This window comes from Ciconia boyciana, chromosome 1 (assembly GCF_034638445.1).
Source record: "Ciconia boyciana chromosome 1, ASM3463844v1, whole genome shotgun sequence".
NCBI classification, from domain to species: domain Eukaryota; kingdom Metazoa; phylum Chordata; class Aves; order Ciconiiformes; family Ciconiidae; genus Ciconia; species Ciconia boyciana.
In genome coordinates this window covers 67,630,921-67,648,271 of record NC_132934.1, presented here as the reverse complement: position 1 = coordinate 67,648,271, position 17,351 = coordinate 67,630,921, and the positions used below count along the sequence as shown (strand labels likewise).

Here is a 17,351-nt window from a genome sequence, read left to right as displayed (position 1 = left end):
CTGGAGCTACTAAATATGCCACACAGGATTATGTCTCCGGCATCCCCTGCTGCTCTAACCAAATGGCGTAAGGCAAAAAAAGGTCTTTTTATGGGAAGGGGGAGATGAGGCCAGTGGAGCAGACACCAGGGCTCGGCTCCTCGGTGTGGCTGGCGCTGGTCCCACCACCACGGTGAAGGAAAGCTCTCCGGGCAATGGAACAGGAGCTGCCTGAAATGAGAAACGGAGAGCCCAGCTCCGTGGCTTGGTTTGTGTTTATTAAAGGCACCAGCCTAGGAGAGCTCGAAGGGAAGGTAAAGGCTCCTGCTGGTTTTGGTGTTTAAAAGCACGCTGAAGCTTTTGCCTAGGGAAAATAAGGACACCGCTGAGTCCTCCTCAGGTAGGTCTAGGGCTTCCTCATCGGCTGCAACGCTCAGATGACTGAGGACCTATATTTCTTTGTGGCTGACATTGTACTTTTGAATATTTTACTAGCCCGTCTGGACGTACCTGCTTCCTTCAAAGTGCTGCATTTCTGATAGTTGGACGTCCGCAGTGCAGGGGCCCTTACGTTATATAGCCTTATTTTCTCAATTCGGGAATCAAAAACTCGCAGAAAAGGGTCCTTTTCTTCCCACTGGGAGATTATCTTATTGTCTATGAAGGTTGCAAACATCTGTGTTTCGATGAAGTGTGAAAGGAATGGGAGGTAAGGCTCGGGTTGGTCCGAAAGAAAGGAAGCCTGAAATACAGAACAGCTTGTTAGTGCCACGTTCCTGCCCGGCATTGACGCGACGGCATTGAGCCGTCCTGCGGCAGAGAACTGATCCAGCAGCCAACAGGAAGGCTTGGACAAGGCTTCCCGACCACAAAAACACCTCTCAGAGAGGTGTGAATCCATCTACAAAGGGGTTTGGTTCGCGAGTCACTTCTTCAGTCGCAACTGTGAGGAATAAGCAGTCGGGGAGGCTTTGTGACAGCTAGACTAAAGGGAATATGGAGTTACTGAAGTAGTGCCTGTGCTGCCAGCTTTTTCAAAGCTGCCTAGCAGCTACCACCCGCAGGAACGAGCCCTGTGCAACCCACGGCAGACCAGCAGCACATGTGCCCACTGGGGATCTCTGGTCTGCGCATCCCTGCTTGGGACCAGATCACTTACTAAGGTGCCATACATATCAAGGGGTGTACAGTGCTCTTCAGCTCATGCTCTTTTGTGAAGTTATGCAGGGCAATTAATCATGAATTTCCAATTAAAACTGAGTGTGTGCCTAAGTCTCTAACTGAGCTTTGAAAATCCTAACCTTAACAGCCCATTTTATTGTAGAAGTACTAGCAGAGATTGCCTAAACAACCACCTCCTTTTGAATACTGCACTGTTCACCGCCTGAATACAAACAAGACCAATAAAAGGCATGGCAGCATTTTTTTGATCAAAAATTGATTCAGATCAATATTTAGTCTGTTCTTGACTGTTTATCCTTCTGCCATTCTCCTTAGAGAAGAACTTGTATCTGAAAAAGCTGATGGCTAAGAGCACTATCTACTTTGCAGAGTCACTCGGAAATAATAACTGTGCAAGCTTCCCAACACTTCTCATTCCTTTTGCTAGCCTACAGTCTCTTTATTTCCCCATTTCTAATCTCAGCTTCCTTTTCACTCTTGTGTACACACTACAATGGAGTCATAACAGTACTCTTCTGCCATAATGATATGATAACCTTCTACAGAACAATACTACCCATGAACAAAAAGCTCTACTGTGAGATTAGGAAAAAAGAAAGATTGGATTTGTTTTTTGTCTCGTGTGCACACCTCTCCTCTCAGCAAACAAAAAAGAAAAAAAGAAAAGTCACTTTCTATTGCTACCTTTCCACCAAGCCCACAGGAGAAGCCCCATCAGCTAGGCAGAAGCCTGCCAGTTTGGTTCGTATAAGCCAGGACGGCTCTGAGCAGCTCAGTGGGTCTGCACCGATTTACTTTGGCAGGCGATCTGGCCCTGCGTAATCAAAACGGACAAATCTCTCAGTGAGGCAGATGAAGAACGGCATATTAAACAGTACCTAGGCTATATATACATAATATAGCTATTCTCCCCCCCTCCCAAAAGCACTTTCAGATGGAAAAATGAATACACAGCTATCTTTACTTTGTCAAAGTTTTGCATTTGTTCCCTGTTTGTCAGCCACGACTCCATATCGGGGGCAGCCTGAATGACGAAAGCCTCGTAGTCTGCAAACATCTGCGTGAAGCGGTTGGCGAAAACCTCGCGAAGCTGCACGTTCAGTTTGTAGTCCCTCAGCTCCACCTCCTCACACGGCAATTTCCCATCCTTCTCCTTCTCCGCGAGGGGAGCCGTGATGGTCATTTTGTCCATCGTCACGCCCGTTCTCTTGGCGAGGGCTTGCAGGCGGGCGATCGTCTCGTTGCCTTTCAGCAGCTCGTACATGTTGAGGGCATTGCCGGGGATGTTCCCGTTCTTGTCGTTCACCAAGTCGCTAAGAACCAGGTTCTTGAGTTTGGTGGCGCTGTCGCTGCAGTGCAGGTTACCCTCCGGCGGGATCCCGAACTGCAGGAGAACCTCAGAGATTTCCTGGATAAACTCCAGCTTGTTGGGGAACTGGGGGAATTCCTCTGGCAGTTCGATAAAATGATTATCGATGTCTACAAAGCACAAGTTTGCCTGAAATAAAAAGGAAAGTTTCAAAACGGACGCTCAGCATTGAATTGGCTCCCCTGGTAAGTCGCCCTGTTTTCCCAGGGTGCTTCCAGACAGAAGCGTAAGAGCACACATATGCAGGAGACTTCAGCTGTGCTGTCTAGCCTGTGACATTTCAGACTTCAGTAAAGCTGAGGGCCAACTGGATGGCAATGAGTTAATGAATAAATAAAGCCTCCTGCCCTCTCCCGTTCCCGCAGGACTTGCAGATCCCAAACGTCCCACTACAGAGATTTGATATCCCCTCCCAGACCAGCTAAGGACACCCCAGCAAGCAGGATGTGCAGCACCACTTCTCAGCCCATGTAAATATTGTTTGTGTGAATTACCACATCTCAAGGGCATGTTTATTTTACCAGGATCCAACTGCAAGAAGCCTCTGTAGCTGTGCTACCAAGGAACGAGATGTTCAGTGAGAAAGATAACGCTGCTACGAACAAAGCTACAAAAGAGGGTCCCATGCAAATCCTTTGGGATCACGTCTGAGTATAGTTTGTCCACTGGAGGTCAAGCCCTATTTCCCTACTCCCCCCTACCCTGTTTCCATGGAGGCTTTTAATCTTGGCAATTCCTCTGCCCGAGATTTAACCAGAGTGCTCTTAGACAGCTTTGCTACGAATGGAGATGGATCTCAGCCCATATGATTAAAGCTAAGTGAAAACATGAATCTAGCGGAGCAGATACTTTTACTAGGAAAGTGTCAAGGGGGGGATGCAAGAACCCTACAGAAAAATTAATTACATTGCAAATGCACCCTCAGGAATAATAGCAGAATGAATAACAGTAATTGATCTTCTGAACTGCAGCTTACATCTGAAATTCTCTGAGTGCACTGTACTGAATAAAATCTTAAACCGGGTCAGATTCCCAAGGTGCTGAGCTCCGAAGGGTTTTACCCTGGCATAGAGCTGCAGAATGAGGGATGCAGGAACCCACAGGGCAGCAGCAGCAGCAGCGTCTTTGTTAGCCTGACTTGGCCATTACCACAGCTCCTCTGCCTTCTCCAAGGCACTTTTACTGTTCTTTACTTCTCACCAAACACTGTAGACTAATCTTCAGATTATCTGAACAGAAAGGACTTATTTTCCTCCTTTTCTGAAAGGGTTAATTTTCAGCAGGACAATACATTCCACAACAAACATGGTTATAATACACTGGATATTTCAGGGACATGCTTGAGATTAATCACCTTCCACACAGATACTTTAAAGGGTATTAGGATTCATTTGGTAAAGCAGAAGTGTCCCTTCAGCTCATTTTTCATAATAAATTCAGACTGTACAAAGAAAAGCGTTTCTTCATACAAACCAATTTGCTTTACTTAACTATACAGCTATTAAAGAGTTGTGGTATGCATCAGTATGGTTCTTTAGCTCAGGGACTGTCTTCTTATCTATCAATATTTCATTTCAAAGGCTTTTTAATTTCAGCTCTGCATATCATTTACAAAATTTGAAAAATGAGATTTGGATTCAGAAAACCCTAGGGGAATTGGTCTCACTTCTCTCTTCAAAAACATCTGATGATTAAAGTTAATGCAGAGAGATTAGTAACCTTAAGACAGCACGATGGCCAGTTGTTAGAATTTTTATCTCTAACAAACAAATGGTTTATATTTAGACCAAGAGCTTGAAAAGCTAGCCCCTGGCCTGAACAATAAAGGAATGCTAAAGCGAACAGTGCTTCATCACTGCTCGTGTGTTGAAGGATTTTCTATTTTTTATTGTCTAGAGGAATTTGAGATTCAAGGTCTTCCCTGTTCAATACCCCTTCTTTCTTTCCCTTTCCCACAGTTACTGGACCTGTGGTGTTCATAAATGCTGTGCTGATATTTTTCACTCATTTGTTAAATATCAGAACAGGGAGGGGGGTTTCTACCCCCCTATTACTCTTCCCTCACTGGCAATATTTAATTTGCTATTCCAGCGATACTGCAAGCCCATCACATTAAAATTTTAGTTTAAGGAAAATGACAGCTTAATCTGCTAACTAAAAGCATATGACTAATAATTTTTAAAATCGCAGTAATTATGTAATATTAGCATGGTTTTACTGAAAAGTATAACTAGATACCAGCTTCGTGTCCACGCCAGTGCAAATTTCATGCGATCAGGCCATTGTATCCGCAAGGTAAGACTTGATTTGCACTGTTACGTGCCACCAAGGCTAAGAATCAGTCACCTCCACCTAATACTTAAAATAGACCTTTATTAAAAACCATGTTATCCTTGCCCTGTGTTTATCCCTGCACTTCCACATACAAACTCTCCCTCCTGCATATTCTCCTCTGCTGCTGCTCCCACCTGCCTTCTCAGTAAGAGCACCTATTCGCAAGCTTTAGGGACTCTGCCCCCAGGAGAGGTCCCCGCATGGAGCTGGGCACAGCGGTGCCACCGTCACAAGATGTTACAGCCATGCAAACAGTTATTCTTAGGGTTCCCACTGATTTTAAGAAGAAACCCAAGTTAAAATGCATGGCATGCTCAAGAGATGGGTCCAGTCACCATCTTGAATGCAGACAGGCTAGCCATATCCCAAAGACTTTGCAGTATGGAGAGCGATCAGTGGCCAGGTTAAAATGAGAAGCAGTTTTAATCATCTTGGTCAAATTCTGAGGAGAAAAATCTCCATTTCACTCTCTACCACCAGTGATTTTAACACCTAGATTAGGAGGACGCCCTTTCCTTCCTTTTTCTGGAGAAAACATGATAGACCAGGCAAAGTTTTCACTTCCCATTGCATGGGAGAACAGAAGATCTTCAGTCCAAAAGACAGCCACTGGAGTGGTCAATATTTTAAAAGCGTGTGTGTGTCTATGCCTCTAAGTGGTTCACAGGCACAGTATTAAGGCAAGTCTGGCTCATTTGAGGCCAGGATGCTGGTCTAGTATAGACCTCAACCTAACCAGGAACACGTGGGCTCACCAGTGGGTGGGACGAGGCTGGCAGGTTGGGGCACGCTTCCCATCAGCAGCGGGGGGACAGGGACAGGTTTATACCATCTAGCAAGTACGCCCGAGATCCAGTTTCATAAAGACCATCCCTGAATGAAATGCTCTTTAGCCCTCTATTGATAGGTGTGTGACACTGGCAGAGTGACAAAACCTAGTGGAACATGTGATGTAGGGAAAGCAGAGAAACTTTCAGCGTCACAGCAAGAAGCAGAAGGAGAAGCATTTAGAAGTATAATTAGCAGCACTCATTAAATTCAGAAATGGACCGAGAAGGACTGCGGAGACTTCCCCCGCTACCTCACTCCTGCTGGCAAACAATCTTCACAGTGCCAGAGAAGTCTCCTAACACCAGGCATGGCATTTTCCAGCGGGGATTCACACAAATATTAACAACACGTTTCAGGATAGCAACCCCAAAGGTGGAGACTGACCTCCTGAGGCAGCTCCAGCTTGGAGCGGTCGGTTCCCTCCTTGGACTGCAGCCCCATCAGGTAGGGAACGGGAGCGTCCAGAAAATGCAGGAGAGAGGCGGGAAGGATGGGGACATACACGTGCTGCCACTGAAACGGGAACAGCAGCGTCGTGATCCCCTCCGCCACCGTCATCAGACGCTGATAATCTAGACAGGGGGAGAGAGAGAGACATTGAATTATCTTTCTGTGTTTCGCTTTTGAAATCTGGTTGGCAGGGACATCAGTGACAAAACAAGACAGAAACCATGTTTATATGGTACGATGTTCTTTTGAAAATAAGACAGTACTTAAAAGCCTTAAACATTTATTTAATTCGTCAAAACCCATTACCCCCAGGAAGAAACTGCTGAACATAAATATTCATATCTTATCTAGATCTATTCTATCATTAATTTCATTTATTAAAAGTATACCAAAAGTTCTCTCTAAAGTACAGGATAATAATACTCTGATTATATAAAAAGCATGTATTTTTACAAGGGAAAAGGAGGAGAAAGAAGGCAGCTTCAAGGAAACACTGCAGGAAGACTTTCTCGCTTGCTCCTGCCTGCCTGCTTCTGCTCCACTTGCTACTACTTCTAAGGCTGAGTATATTTTCCAGGACACTCACCTTGGTCACATACCAGCAGAAGTTTATAGCCCCTAAGTGTTTAAAAGCATTTTTAAAAGTAAAATCCAAACAGAAGCCTAACAGAAATTTAGTTCTCAAAAACATTCTGTAGAGTTAGCATATTTATATTGTATTATTTTCCCAAATTTGTATTTAATCCACTAGTTTATTGCTTTGCAATGTTTTGGTTCAAGTTAACGCATTTTTTTTTTAAATTAAAATCTAACTCGATCCAGGTGAGCTGCAAGAATATTTCCGAATTTGGATAAGAGCAAATTATTTCTCAAATATCCAGCTAGGATGATGCAATACCACAACTTGTTTATTAATATAAATGAGGGAATCTGAATTTGAGAACACAGTTTAAAAAAAAAAAAATTAGACATTGGTATGGAAGCGATGGTCATCTTTACAGCAAATCTCAAACTGCGGACAATTCACCAGGAAACAAGTAAAGACCCCTGGGTCTTGTAAGCTGCTGGTGAACGTGAAACCAGATGGTTGCTTCTACTCCATATTACAGCAGTTTCTGCATCACACGGGCAAGCAGGGAAGTCAGTTCCGATTCCCGTCCTGGGGCTCCGCCACTTGTGAAAGCTGCTCTATTATTTGCAAAAGGAGTCGTTTTCCCCAGCTTCAGTGCATGGGTACATCATCAGTGACCAGCAAGAGTGGCAGAAGGGATGTCTCCACTATGGCTGTATCCAAAACCAGTTCTCATCAATGCCAGGCAAGTCTCACGAGCTTTGGCTTGAGCAACCAAACGATTTTCAACCTCACAAGACCAGATCCTTGGTAACACTTGGGTTGTTGCCCATCTCTCCTAGCCCCTCTGCCCCAGTCCATGAAATTAAAGATATATGTATGAACACTCTGGTTTTGAGTCAGGCAAGAAGGCTTTTTTCCTATAGCCCCACTGACTGCTTTCACATGGATAGGAACCCAGCCTGGCCTTTCCCGTTTCCTGAACAAGCCAGCCTGATACCCTGGCAGACATCAGCAACAGCGAAAGCGCTGTCATCTGACACTGCTCAGCTATTAGGAGGTCACTGGGAAGATGCACTTGAATAAATATGCAAATCAAAACAACAAATCACATAACCCATTCTCCTTCTTGCTAGTACCTCTCTGTGGAAAACCAGCCTCAATCTGCAGAAGGTAGCTGGCAGAGAAAAAACATTTTTCATCTTGTCTTACTAATAGCTAGTCACTCAATCTTCAAAATGATTTTCATGCATACAAGTCAGTCTCAAGGTTACACCTCAAAACCATTCCTAGCTACAGATCAGCCATTTATGAATCTCTCCCTATGCAATGCTCTATAATTATACACGTCCATTGGCCGTCTTGTTGAGGAGCACTTATACAGAATCAACTTACAACATCTGCTGGTGAAGGTTAGGCGTCTCATGACACTTCATAACTCTGAAAACTTTAAAGGTTAAAAAAAAATCAAATACCGAAAGTAGCATGTCTTAGTATGCACGAGATTATTTCAAAGTCTGTTCTGATCTATACAGCCACATGAAATAACAGGTCTTCACAGCAAAGTTGCAAGTATCTTTTTGGATAAGGGCTTTCAACTCTAGAAATGTGTGCTCACTCTTCTTTGATGCTACTGCTAATATTTAACGTAGTCACTAGCACAAGTTTTGTAACCAACTCACTATGAGGAAAGCTGTTTTTAAAAAAACTAGTGATGACCAAATTATTAGGCTAATTGTTACCATTTAGCAATGTTTGTTAGGAATTAGCAGAGATAAAAACAATTCTGTACCCAGCAGTTTTCACTGAAGAGAAGGAAGTTCCCAGGTTCCTCCAGAAAAATAATTTAAAATAAAACACCTGGAAATGGTTCTTTTGATATTTGTTTAATGAAGTAAGAAACTCTAGTTACTTTGGATTTACTTTCAAGCCTGTACAAGGTTAGACACCTATCCTGTAAGGCATAAAGTCTTTTTTGATGGAGAGAGTCTTGTACCTGTCAGCATTTGAGGGAAGCTTACGTGGTTACTGAGGACAACCTGGAAACAAGGGACTCCTACATTTCCCCAAACCAGAGAGAGAAAAAGAGGCGGCAGAACAGAAAAAAAGGAAGGGGGGAAAGAATGGAAGCGGATGGAAAAACCAGGGTTTGTATAGACTGTGTGTGCTTGCATCAAGGGAGAGAGCGTTTCCAGATCCTATCCCACCATCACTACTAGACTTTGATAACAATCTCCAATTGCAAGCCAAGTTTTGCCTGTTATTTTATGAATGAGAGGCCCAGGTAGGAAAACTATTCTCTGATCCTACTCCAACCTTTAGAGCTCCAACCAGTTTAGGAAGTGTCTTTTTAGAAAGACCTGTCTGTTGAGCAGAGCGAGGACACAACAGTCCTGTTTCCCATCCAACATCAAGAAACATCCGGAAAAGATACAAAAAGTAAAAACACTGTCTGGGTGATATCCACAGAAGGTCACAAACTCAGAGTGACGACTGGCTCAAATCAAGGCAATTTCCTGAGACCGGTGAAATAAATCCCTTCCTATTCTCGGGGCTCACCTACCTCATGCAGCGTACGCCATGCAGTGAAAGGCCCTGCGATGCCAACAAGACTACTACTAGCTGCTTTAAATGCATGAGCAGAAGGTCGCAGCCCACTGTGATGGCCCACAGCAGCAGCTGCTGCCACCAGCGCAAAGATTTGATCTGTGCAAAATCGTCCCTGGGTACAGAAATAAGTAGTGGACAGTGGAGACCTAAGCTTGGGGCTTCCTCCCCTTCTCTTTGCCGCGCAGCCTGGGACAGCGGAGAAAGGACCCAGCAGGTCTGGAGACTTCCTGAATGTCCCAAACACCAGACGCGTTTCTCTGCAGCGTGCAGATAGGCTTTTAGCTTTAAATTTCTCTTATCCTCGATCTCGTCTCCATCTCATTGCTCCACCTCTCTTACTTGCATTGCTATATCCCTCTCTTCCTTTCAGGTTCCATTTCTCCCCACTCCCAAAGTGATGATAGCTTATACCACAGTATTTATTTTGCTTGGCAGCTATACCTGCATCCCTTGTCCTGCCTTCTTGGGACAGGGAACTATCCTGCCTTCTCCAGGACAGGGAACATCATCGAGCACAGCCCTTACAGCAAGTTATTTGTGTTCAGAGTTAATTCTCTAATTTGTACACAGGATATTTTTCCAAGAGAAACTGCTCAGGGAGGATAATCCCAAGGCAAAGCGGCCCCTATGGCTTCTATTGCAACTGCTGCCTCTTAACAACCGTTTAGCTGGATTTGGCACGGGTCTGTCTCTCACACTTAACCTTCTCCCTAAGTGAAGAAGAGGGCAACAGAGTCGAGTTCAAAGACTCTGGATCCAACCCCTTGTTCTGGCAGCATCTGCCAGGAGCCCTTGGCCAAGTCCCTGCCTCTCATTTCCCTGTGCAGGACAAGTAACGGCAGCGGGGACCCGCTCTGCCATGCATGGGTCAGCAGTTCTGCTGCACAAGTGCTGCATTTCAGCCACGCTTCACAAAGGTCTGGAAATATTCACATGGCTCGCAAGGTACAACGTAATGCTTCAAATGCAAACCCTGAGAGATTCCTGTATAGTTACGAATCGCTATTTTGTGGTAGAGATGAAAATGGCTTCAGCATTTGAACATCAACTCACTATAAATGTTTTTCTGAAAGAGGACAAAATTTGACAAATATTTGTCTTGATGTTGATTCTCCATAATACAATAACAGGACAGTAACCAATCAGCACGGTATTACAACAGATACTGTGCATGCAGAAATATCTATCCCAAAGAGCTTAAAGTCCAAACACAGGCAGTGACTGAGAAAACAAAACAAAATAATCCTTCTCCTTTCATTCTACAGATTGAGTATAGAAGCTTTGAGATGTTAAGCAATTCACACAGCTCAACATAAAAATTGCTTTTCCTGCTACAAAGGAGTCTGATATCTCAGAATCCTTCCCCTGCTGCACCAAAGTGAAACCAAGATCCTTTGAGAGGGGAAAGGGACATCAATGTTACCTCTGCCCAGAACAGCTAAGACCTCCCTTGTTCAGGTGCTGCCTCCAAAACAGGTTTAAATCTTCAGTCATAATCAAACAGAAGAGAATTTCACGTGGGACCTGCTCAGCAAATGCCCAACCACAGGAGTTTTGCGTTTAAGGCATGTATAAGAGCACACACACGCTCACTCAAACCAGAAACGGCGTTCTTGCTGTGATCAGTACAGTGTAATTCCCGTTTCAACACACCCAGCCTTCCTGATGAAAGAACAATTTGGCAGTTTTCCAACTCTCTGTTCCCGTAACCTACCAAAGGTAAGGTAGAAAGCCTACCGCAGAGCTGGAGTCTCAGCCTGGATCTTCTAAATCTGGTACAACGCTTTAAAAATAGACCATGCTTCCTCTTTCTTTTCCTTTCGAAGTCCCGTTTGTAAAACAGCTTGAAAGCACTTGGAAGCATTTGAAAAGATGGATTACCTGGACACCATTTCCTTTCCTCTACTGCTTTTTGAACAGGCATAAAGTATAACCACAGCTTTGCAAAGCCACGTAGTTAAATATGTATCCTGGAAGATGATAATCAGATGATGTTCTCAAAGAGTACCTCATCAAAAGGAACAAAATGATTCTAAGCAATAGTTTTAAACAAAACAAAGCCAACAACAGAGGAAAATACAAGAAAATTTTAAAAAATATATCAATTAACCTTAATGAATAAGAGCTAATTCTTCAGAGGGAAACACCTGAACAAGCTTTAAAACATTCTTGTGACTAATAGCTTTTCCACATGCTACCTCTTCAGTCAAAGTATTATAAGCAATTGCTGTTCAACTGCTACTTTTTGTAACAAGGTATGGATTAGCTCAGCCAGGTATACTGGAAAAACTGAAAATAAAAATTAATATTTTGCTTTGAGCTCTGAGCGTGAGTCAGGAATGGCGCACGATAGTTACAAGACCTGTCTAGTGGCTCGGTACCTTCAGATCTGTAATGCTGATATATAGCATACTGCAGATGAAAAAGGAAATCTGAAATTCACATCTGAGACAAAAATTGTTTATGAAAGCAAAGGTTTTCAAATCAGATCTCAATAGCTCCACAGAAGCAACACACAGAAGTCTCGCAGACTTCAAAGTGCCCTGGAAGCTTCTGTCTTTCATCTGGTTTGTATACCAGCAGCTGCAGTGACTGACAAGCCAGACCAGGGGATTTTCAAGAGATGTTCAGATAAAATGCACAAAAACGCTTCAGGAAATGTTTACTTGCCATAGAAATCACCTTGCCCAGTGCTGCCTTCAGGGCACTTGGACAGGTCGGTGACGCAGGGCTGTAACCAGCAGAGTCCTGGGGAATGACCCATGGCATCTCAACGCCCTTTATCCCCAACAGAAGAGGGGATTTTCCAGCGAGCGACACAGCACATGAATTACAAGATAAAAGCAGAGCAGCAATTCATGCAAATCTGAAAATACATATTTTCAACAGGATGATCAAGACTAGCATGCATCGAATCGCCTGAACTAGGAATGAGCCCCTCAGCCTGGGGGTCAGCTCTGCCCCAAGGGAAACATCCTGAGGCTGATATTCACCAAGGCCAATTCTTCCCATTTCCCCTCGTTTGGCAAAAGCTTAATGGAAAAAAAAAAAAAAATCACTTCCACTTCAATAAATTTCCATTTATACAATTTATCCGTGCTACAGCCTGCCACCAGTGGTTCAGCATAAATTAGTTTATGATTAAGAGCCACCTTAAGAATTAATTCACAGGAAAACCTGAATTAGCTCCCATTACCGGCATGGTTAAGCCTCCACGAGCAGGGCAAGAGCCTGTGACGAGCCGACAAGGCGGCAGTAGGACACGTGAGGATGCACCTGATGACACTGGGAGCCCCTCGCTCGTCCCCGTGGCTGCAGGGGCAGAGCAGCCTCCCCGACGGGCAGTGGCCCTGGGCCAGGGCAGCAGGGTGGCTGGGAGGGCACAGGCTCCAGCAGGCAACAACTTTGCTCAAGACCCCTTTTGCCTGCCGTGTTATTTATCTGGCATTTGCCATAGCGGGAATGCAAAGGCCTGATTTAACTTCTCCCCGCGCCGTTCTTATAAGGTAAAGATGTTTTATAATGGAAAAATCGTAAGGTCCAACTAAAAAAAAGTGGAGAGAGGATGGAGTGTGTGTGTGCAAAGTGATAAAAGCAGTTTCCAAATCTTCCTCTACACTTCACTATTAGTACAAACAGGAGTGGGGATGTGGCACAGACCTGTACTAGCTCCTTCTCCTTGTTCCCAGCTGCTTTAAAAACTTGACTTTTCAGGCCCTATTTGACTTCAGCTAACAAAACTGAGCAACTTTTAATAAAAAAACGGTTTTGTCTTTCCACCTAAGTTAAAAACGAAGAGGATATTTGATTCTTTTATTATTCCATCCAATTACTTGTCTCCTTTCCAGGGGAACACACACTGCAGTCTCCTCTGACTGTGGTGCTGTTGAGGCCCTAAACTCAAGTCTCTATCACAGCATAGACAGATTTTGTCCCTGTGTAAATTGTTCACCATTAGCTCTGCAATAGCTTCCCATTGGTTTTGATGAATACCAGCGTAGAGTGCAACTATTTAAATAACAAGCAGAGGAAAGCAAAGGTTTTCTACATAACTATTTGGTGTAAAAATGCTTTAAAAGGCAAACACATCATGCATGTATTTGTTTTAAAACAGTCTCCCCCAAAACAGACTTTGTAAGACAGATCTTTCAGACACCATCTTTTTCTAGGTGATTACTATATATATGCGTGGTCATTTGTATTATAATTTCTAAGATTGAAAAAAAATAATGAAAATAATATTTCAATCTTTGAGGAGCAATTACTCAAGCCCTTTGAAAAACAACTTGGGAAATGCCCAAAATCATAATGAGTAGAAATAGCCTAAGCTCTAAGAAGTTTATCTTTGTCTCATCCACACGCTCCCTCTCATGTTTAAATCCCTGGAAAGGCAGACATTCAAAATGGATTGCTGAGGTTTCCGCAGAGCCCACAGTTTAATTCATCTCTCTCCAGCAGACATCTCACGCCAGTGGCGTTTTGTTACCGATCCTTGGGAAATTGTAGCAGCTATTGCAGCGTGTTATTAACCTGGACACTGCTGGAAGCCTGGATATTCACAACACCCTTACATCTCCATGGTCGCACGGGAGAGCTGTGCTCTGAAAAAAATAAACGGCACTTGCAAGAGTATTACTTTCTACGATTGAATAAACTATAATAAAACTACAACAGCAAGTCTGTTTCATAGATGAAAGTCTGTAAGCCCCAAGCTTACACAACGTTAGAGATGTGCTACACCGTGTGCCTTGTTTAGTGATAACCAGTATGACTCTATATCAGTTTTTTCTGCTTTACTGGGAGTCTCGTAGTTCTTACATCCTTCCTTTGAAAGTCACAGGAACGCATCATAATCCAAGCTTTGATTTTTAGAGGATGAAGCTTATAAGGCTGCAATCCAAAGACTGCACCCTGAAGAACTGCGGGGAAAAAATATCTAATCCCTCCCTTTGGTTTTCAAAGCCCCATTGTTAAAATTTGGCCCTATTTAAACTTAAAAGTATTCTCTATATGCAGGAAGATGTAACCTGAAGCCACAGGAGTTCTGCTTCTAGTGCTTTCAGGTACAGCTTTCTGTGTCACCTTTGTAGGCCAAAGTCGGCACTCAGAGCCGTCTATGACATCCACCCACCAGCAGAGATTTTGATTAACTCCCTGGAAGTCCACGCTGTCTCCACTAACAGTAAGGACTTCTCTTTTCAGTCTTGCCATCGAGGCGCAAGCACAGGTGTCTGGCAGTTACCCAGCTACCCTCGCCTTGTTCCACGTTTTGCCCTAATGCTGCCACACCACCATTTGCTGCTCTCAAGCTGCACAGATGTTTCACATCATCAGACTGAAATGTGTTGGTCATGGTGGCTTTTGCCCCAGAAGGACACAATTATCCACACCAGCAGTTCCCAAACTGTGGTTTGTAAAGCCGCAGCGATAGCTCCTTAGCACCAGGCTGCTTTAAAGTTTAAACTGTAAACTTGAGAGAAATTGAGGATTAAGGTAGTTGCCTGCAGCCCAAAATGTTTGGGAACAAAATAACTTAAAAAATAAGCTGAAAAAATGAGCTCATCATTCTTTTACACCAGTCTCTCCACCCCTCAGCTTGACCACCACAGCTGCAAAGTGAAGTTACAGTCCACTACAATCCCTTCACTTTCCCAAGTGACGGGATACCACTCACCTGTAAAACACCATGAAGAGAGCAACTAGATACCCAAAGTTGACAGTAGCAGCCGTGGTACAAACAGCTACCAATTGGTCCTGTCCCCACCGCAGAGCTGTGCCAGACACTCTCGTATCGTGCTGGGAACGCGTCCAGGGCAAGCTGGGTAAAGTCACCCAACACCCTGACCTCTTCATTTAGTTAGATGCCTTTGTTCAGGCTGCTGGAAACATTATGCCTCAGCTACATGGTTAAAAATAAACTTTTTCATCATCAACTGCTAGTTCACTAGAGAAAAACCACTCCAGAAAAGCCAGTACAGTCTCTGTGCTACCTTCCTGCCAGCCCTTCGCTGCTGTTATCACCAACTCTGTCAGTAACCAGGTGCAACTCCACTTGACCACCATCCTTCCCGCAGGCAGCCCACTGCTCGTGCTTGCCTATAAAGTTTGGAACTAAAGCTGTTTGACCAGTTGTTTCCAGTGTTTGCAGTTTTCATATCCCTCCTGCTCTTTCTTGGCCTCAAAAAGTAATCTGCCTTTAGTGGACAGATGCTTAGTGAGAAGTTTAAGGTTCTCAGTAGACAGCCAGCAGGCTCATTGTATGGTCAGGGCTGTGCAACAATTTGTATTTTCACTCAACTTTCCAAAATAAGTCTTTATTCTTTAAAAAGAGGAACAATTTTTTTGGCAAGCCTGAATGAAAAGCTTCCTTCCAACAGGGCTAGGAGAACCACAAAAAAGTCAGCTTACTTTTCCCACGTGTTATTAGCAGCTCTCTCGCTGAAATAGTTTGGTGAACTGAAGTAGGTCTTGCTCCAATGCTCTGACTTCTTGAGTATTGTAGCATTTCAGTGAACTCTGACTTTGGGTGAATAATGTTGTCTTGCTTGAAATTGCACCCTGTGGACACAAGACCATCTTCTGCTAATCTTTTGTTGTGTTTGGTACGGTTGCAGCAAGGCCAGGTCACTGGAAACACAGTCCAGTGAGTCCATTCTCTTTAAAGTAGAAAGGGAAGGAAGGACAAATTTGCAAAATCACTCTTTCATTTGTTACTTTGGAACAAGCAATACACAAGCCAAAAACTTATTTTCATCTTGTGCTTTGAAAGAACTTGCAGTTAAGAAAGTGTTTCTCCCTGATGAATCTCAAAGCTTAGAAAGGAGATTTCAGTAGTATCTGGCCTGGTTATATCTCAAATCAGAAAAGAGCTGCTTTGTTTGCTCTTTCAGGAATCGCCAAGACTGACATTTAAAAGAAGCCGCAGTGCACAATTAGCCAAGCACTCAGCTATCAGGATATGCCAAAAGTGAGGCTTTGCACTTGACCTCCACTCCACATTCCTCACCTCTGGGAACCAGCATTACGACGCTATTTACATAATCACAGTGTTTCCCTAATACAACCGTATGCTTTTCCCCATGCGCCATCAAGTTGTGTCTGTATTAGATAGGGAGGTAAAGGTCATGTCAAGGACATCCCTAGATTCACCAATAATCAGGGGGGGATGGATCTGAATTTTGGAGGGTGGAGAGGATTATCTCATTTTTCTTTTTAAAAAAAAACCACAGTGACAACAAACAAAACAAGTAAAACCTTAAATTATAGCCAGTAATTGGAAGAAAAACACTTATTTATCTTCTGGTGGCACTGAAAATTAAGTCAAAATTATTTACTGGATATTTTGCATCTGTCTCAAGGACTATGACAAAAGTAATGCATATGCAGGTTGCTCTCCATCTGCACAAAATATTACTAAAATGTAATCTGACAAGCAGATTTTTCCTAATGCTACTACCTTACAGTAAAAAAAAATTTCTCAGTTTTCAGTGAGTCCATAAGCAGGGACCAGGGTGGGAATGACGAGCAGGGCTGGGGAGGCATTTCAGTGGGGTTGCTGCTTAATGTCAAACTCCGGTGTCAAGTGGCAAAGGCAGCACAATTCAAATTGTGGAAGACAGGGGTAAGCACACACACACAGAAGCAGAAGGGAGGGGAAAAGCAGCCTAATCAAAACTAACAGCGGGATTTCTGCTCACACTTCAAACTGAGAGCAGATAAAGCCCTTCATTTTCAGTTCTTGAAAGCAAACCCCTGGAGTCCATGTGGAGAAGTGCTTCGCAAAGAACTAGCAATCCTTTGAATTCAGTCATTTGCAGAAGAAGTACCCTCCTTCCACCTCCCTGAACATTTTTCCCCATTCTCAGTCATTTATTCGTTAGTATTACTATTACACACTTGCTGACCTTTTCTTTTATATGACAAACCCAAGCGTTCACTTTTGGAGCCTGAAGGTTCATTACCCGTACTCATTTTAGACGACTTCCCATCCTCTCTCTCCTCTCCATTTCAAGCTGTCTGTTGCTT

General features: G+C 43.7%; 1 protein-coding gene across 5 annotated transcripts in view; it reads right to left on the bottom strand.

Annotated features, from left to right (window-relative positions):
* The window catches only part of DENND5B (DENN domain containing 5B), a 118,283-nt gene that overhangs the window by 38,208 nt on the left and 62,724 nt on the right, over positions 1-17,351 (bottom strand). For all 5 annotated transcript variants that reach the window (XM_072872603.1, XM_072872612.1, XM_072872622.1 and 2 more), the window contains 3 exons: positions 6,080-6,267; positions 2,126-2,659; positions 490-721 (listed from right to left, as the gene is read on the bottom strand). In XM_072872603.1, coding sequence (XP_072728704.1) covers positions 490-721; positions 2,126-2,659; positions 6,080-6,267 — 954 coding nt within the window. The remainder of the gene's footprint in view (positions 1-489; positions 722-2,125; positions 2,660-6,079; positions 6,268-17,351) is intronic.